The 5,615-nt window shown below is 30.7% G+C and overlaps 2 protein-coding genes across 3 annotated transcripts in view; one reads left to right on the top strand and one right to left on the bottom strand.

Moving 5' to 3' along the window:
• LOC108738118 (uncharacterized protein YMR317W) overlaps positions 1–5,615 on the bottom strand; it is a 77,544-nt gene that overhangs the window by 42,570 nt on the left and 29,359 nt on the right. The gene's annotated exons all lie outside the window — the stretch shown is intronic.
• On the top strand, positions 1,320–2,756 carry LOC108738096. Of its 2 annotated transcripts, none has more exons than XM_025974093.1 (2): positions 1,320–1,782; positions 2,399–2,756. In XM_025974093.1, the coding sequence occupies exons 1-2, from the start codon at positions 1,594–1,596 to the stop codon at positions 2,603–2,605; spliced, it is 396 nt and encodes a 131-aa protein (XP_025829878.1). In that variant the 5' UTR covers positions 1,320–1,593; the 3' UTR covers positions 2,606–2,756. The 2 variants fall into 2 exon arrangements, with proteins under 2 accessions (XP_025829878.1, XP_018326840.2); XM_018471338.2 differs by having other exon boundaries at positions 1,419–1,782; positions 2,330–2,746.

Genomic DNA, 5,615 nt, shown 5'->3' with positions numbered 1-5,615 from the left:
TTTACTATAACATTCGTAACGCATTTGAAGAATTAATATAAGATTATACAGAACTTTGTAGTAGCGTAATTCTAATTAGTCAAAATAAGATTAAAATGCACCCAATTTTCTTCTGCACAAACAATTACCCAATAAGATAAACATTAGACCAAATAAATACAACGCAAAAATCTAATTATAATGGTTAATTTATGCCGGCTAACACGTATGTGTAAAGCGTGGATCGCAATTTGCCTGTAGGTACATACGTAAGCAAAAAAGACTTACCAGTACAAGCTTTGGTCTCTTTTAATTTCAACGACTTTTTCTGAGTTAAAGCACGATTTGAGGCACGTTTGTTGGCCATCTTGGTATATCAATATAATATATGTTATAATAATTTTAAACAAACAATAACAAATGTACATAACAAACTGAAACCACCATATTGTATGACGGCGGCGCTGCTGCTCTTCACTGAGCAACTGTTTACAGCTGATTATACATAGCGTTGTATATGGGTTATGTACATATTGCAATATATAATGTACAAATAAATAATTGGTAAAAGTAATTCTTATCGCCTTATCTGCAATTTCTCGCGAGGCGTGAGATAAGGTTTTTTTTAAATTTGGCAAGGTTTACACATTCCGCGAGCTTTTGTTTTGAACCTAGTTCAAGTTAAATTTAACCATATAATTAATGTTAATATATGATAAACAAAAACTGTATTACGTAAATGTACCGAAAACAAATAAAAATTACACTCATTCTTAATCCAGCCATGTAAAAATTTCACAATAATTTATACAGTGAGGTACCAACCTGATGATAAATACCGAGGTTACAATCAAAAAAATTTTACCCATATAAATATCTTACGCAATTGTACTCAAACAAATTAACAAATTACATAATTGTCATTAATTTAACGATATTTTAACAAAACTGCGTCCATCAGCAAAAAGAAATTCATTATTATTTCCCTTTTTGTTTGTATTTGTATAACTGCAAATTTATAAGCCAATTTAACAAGAAGTAAATATAATTAATTTAATTTAAACTAATTTACTTCTTTTTCTTAAACGATTGATCTGCTTTAACATATTTAAAAAAATCAATTTTAAATTCAATAATTTAATAAAGTTGAAGCTAGCGACATCTTTTATATATTCTGAGTGTATTTTCGGGGAGGCAAGTTTCTACCATGTTCGACGACAGAAGGCGCGACAATGAAGAAAACCTGAAATTAAGCTTTCATTACGTCACTGTAATTTAAATTTACGCACTTTTGACCAGATATGCTCATATATTACAAAGTATTAATCAATTTTTAATCATAGAAATTCCTAATAATTCGAGAAAATTTTTGCATAATAGAGTATATTTTGTTTGTTAAATATTAAATATAGAAAGCCTCGCGGATTTTATTACTAAATGTTATTTTCTCGTTATTTTGTACATTAGTTGTAAAAGAGACCTTAATAATAGTATAAATTTGTTAAAAAGTCACTGTCATTACTTGCGAATCGATAGATTTTTGTCAAATTTGACACTTTGGGTGAGAGAAATTTATTTAGTTTTACTTCTTTATTAAAACTGTAATTTGCTTAAATGGATTTACCGAACATCGACAATTATTACTTAAAATCTAAGAAATCCGGGGGTTTCCTGAAGAGATCATTGTCTACGATAGGACTCGGTCATGCAACCGCAAATTTAACATTAAGGGAAGCACGATCGTTCACAGGGGCTGTTGAAGAACTGAGAAGTTGTAACCCAAAGAAACAATACATTTGTCAAGTAAGAAATTTGTACAAGAAGCAAAGAATTTACAGATTTACATAAAACTCCAATAATATTACCCCAATTGCGTAAAAATTATGGCTTATCTTCCAAATGGGACCCACGAACGATACCTTTTGGGAAAACATACATAGATCAAGACTTTTCGAATGGTACCTGTATTATTTCGCGGTAGAGAAGGTGACCCATGACCCATTTCAGCAACAAATACTTATTTGGAACCTCACATAGTCTTCCCTAGGGAATTTCTAGCCCTTCTTCATATTGGAGGCTCCAAATTTAGCATTTGTTCCCAAGATGGGTCAGTGGTCAACTAGTAGTAGGTGGTACCATTTAAAAGGTCTAAAACTCAACTGCAAAATTCATTATCATCTGTTCCGAAGGTCATTATCAGTTCTTTGCTTCTAAATAAAATTGGACCAGTATTTTTAAAAAGTATCCAAGTGGACCGTACATCTAAACTTAATCAAATAATAACAAAAAACAAAAATAGACGGTAATATGCAATTTAAGTCTTGTTTTTTTCTGAATCGTTTATTTGAAGCACGAACACGGTGTACATTGCCACGCTATCTATGATGATTACGACGCCGCTGACGAAAAAGGATTTCAGACAACGGAAGTGACGTCGAATCAGATATTCATCGTCAAGGATGAGATGCTAACTTACCGGGGTACCAGATATTCGCTGAACGACATCGCAATAAGATGGAAAAAAGACTGCAGGACATGGCTCTGGAAAAGTAAGCTTGGCAGAAGAAGAAACAGATCTCTGGGAGAATTGCGAGAGAAAATGCAAAATGCCAAAATTCAAAATTGATATCTCATTAATCAACTTTTTCTTCTTGATGTAGTATTTCTTTACGCCTGTATCAGTATTATTGTTTATTATACAATTATTTTTTAACTTTGATTCGAATTTTCGTAATACATGTCATCATCATCATCATCATAAGGTCGTCAGTCCTGAGACTGGTTGGACACGTACCTTCACTCTTTTCTATCCTGAGCCAAACTTCACATTTCCCTAAAACTAGAACAACCCACATCCTTAACTATTTGCGAACAGTAATCTAACCTAGGTCTACCTCCACCCCTCCCTACTCCTGTTTCTGCCACTAGTATGTCTGTGACTAGACCTTCATGCTTGAGAAGGTGTCCCACTAACCCATCTCGCCTATTTCTTATTGACTTCCATAGAGTCCTCTGTTCTCCTATTCATTCCAATACCTCTTCATTTCTAACCTTTTCTACCCACATTATCCTCATCATTCGCTTGTAGCACCACATTTCGAATGCTTCTAACCTTTTCTTTTCCGCCGCGCCCACTGTCCATGTTTCGCACCCGTACAACGCCGTGCTCCAAACATACACCTTTAACAACCTTTTTCGAATTTCTAAATTAACCGTTCGCGAGCNCCAGATATGTAAAAATTTCACAATAATTTATACAGTGAGGTACCAACCTGATGATAAATACCGAGGTTACAATCAAAAAAATTTTACCCATATAAATATCTTACGCAATTGTACTCAAACAAATTAACAAATTACATAATTGTCATTAATTTAACGATATTTTAACAAAACTGCGTCCATCAGCAAAAAGAAATTCATTATTATTTCCCTTTTTGTTTGTATTTGTATAACTGCAAATTTATAAGCCAATTTAACAAGAAGTAAATATAAATAATTTAATTTAAACTAATTTACTTCTTTTTCTTAAACGATTGATCTGCTTTAACATATTTAAAAAAATCAATTTTAAATTCAATAATTTAATAAAGTTGAAGCTAGCGACATCTTTTATATATTCTGAGTGTATTTTCGGGGAGGCAAGTTTCTACCATGTTCGACGACAGAAGGCGCGACAATGAAGAAAACCTGAAATTAAGCTTTCATTACGTCACTGTAATTTAAATTTACGCACTTTTGACCAGATATGCTCATATATTACAAAGTATTAATCAATTTTTAATCATAGAAATTCCTAATAATTCGAGAAAATTTTTGCATAATAGAGTATATTTTGTTTGTTAAATATTAAATATAGAAAGCCTCGCGGATTTTATTACTAAATGTTATTTTCTCAATTTTTTACCCAATCCTCTTTATTGCTCACCCCAGTAAATACTTCGTAACCAAAAAGCGACACAAAACCTGCAAGTTCTACCGTAATATGTTCAGTGCATTCGTTTATAACCATTTAAATATAACTTTACTTTAAAACCAATAAATAAACCCAGTAAATATCATTAAACGAACTGAATTAGTTAATTAACAAATTAATTATTAGGCATAATAAAATTGTTTTGCTAAAAATCAAATCTAGAATGATTCGTAAGTTCCGGGTCTCGAATCATGACCTACGCCATACAAAACCAAAATAATACATGATACGTAGATACCAAATGGACTTCAAGTTATCCAAGGACGAGCGCCAAACATTTTTTTTTACATTAATTCACACTTTTTGTAATACACTGGCAAATATGAACATTTTTCTTAGAAGAACGTTCATAACAGACAATAATAATAGTCAGCTAAGTTTATAAAGTGCTAATATGTTTATAATTGTTTACTGTATACCAAGAGTACATGCTATTCACAAAATGCCTTTAATTACTCCACCAGGAGTGTTTAGTCTGCAAAACAGATCAACAAATTCGAAAAATATCGCTAAATATAGGATACCGGAACATTGAATTAAATCGTCAAATAAATAACATAGAATTTTAAAGCGTAATAATATTTACTAACAAGTACACAAAGAATAATTTTTAAAAAATAGTAGGTACAGGATAACAAATACTGTCGTTGTTTCGTGTTTGTCCGATACACCAAGTTCAAGGTTATAGTTTTTATTTCCAATTATAGAAGGACGAATATCAGCCGGTGATAATCATAATAAATTGTAAAATAGTTTTATTTCAACGAATACGTAGTTAAAAATATACGTAACTACCCTTCACATTTTCCCATTAAACTCTTTAATTCATGGAAGAAGAGAGTTTTTGTACGAAAAAATTATGCTTTTATACTTAAATCTATTTAAAACTAGCGAGCAAGAAATGGTGAAGGCGCTCGGTTAAAAGCATACTTATATTTACAGGGGTTTTCGACAATTTTCTTGAGTTTCTACACATAATAGGCAAACACCTTTCATTTGATATTCATTTTAATATTCGTTATTCGTTTTTAAGTTGCTTCTATACCGACAATAATAATAATACTTATCACATATCAAAAGCTCTTTACAAGTTACTAGTAATTAAATTAATATATCTGTTTGATCATAATGTGTAATTGAATGAAAAAGATAACCTATCCCAATTGGACTTCCTTCATTGATATTAAGGAAATTGAAAAATGCGCGTCAAATAAACGCTAAGAATATTGATATCATCTATATGAAAAAGTTACTGATACATACATACATCCATACATATAATAAAGTCTTTGGCAACGCTAAATTTTTAGGATACTTAGAGTTTAATACCATGATATAAAATATTTGAGCGATACATTTAAAAAATTAGTAGGTACTGTTTTAAATTACGCTGTGCTTATTAGTATTTCAGAGTATTAATTAATTATGTAATTAGTGTATTACCTATGTCTTTCAATAAATTGGAAAAATACTTACATATTTTTATCTGAGATTCAATTTTTTAATGGTGTAAGGATTAATAGATTAATACACTTTAAATTTGAATAAAAATATGGATTTATAGGTACAAAAAATTCCCATGAATTATTTATATTTAACTTTTTATTGATCTTGCCAAGTAATACTTGTCCAAATATTTATGTTTTTATTTTTTTTTTCT

This window comes from Agrilus planipennis, unplaced genomic scaffold, assembly GCF_000699045.2.
Source record: "Agrilus planipennis isolate EAB-ADULT unplaced genomic scaffold, Apla_2.0 scaffold128, whole genome shotgun sequence".
Classification (NCBI taxonomy): domain Eukaryota; kingdom Metazoa; phylum Arthropoda; class Insecta; order Coleoptera; family Buprestidae; genus Agrilus; species Agrilus planipennis.
The sequence above is the reverse complement of the archived record's forward strand: the minus strand, read 5'-3'. Positions and strand labels throughout refer to the sequence as shown.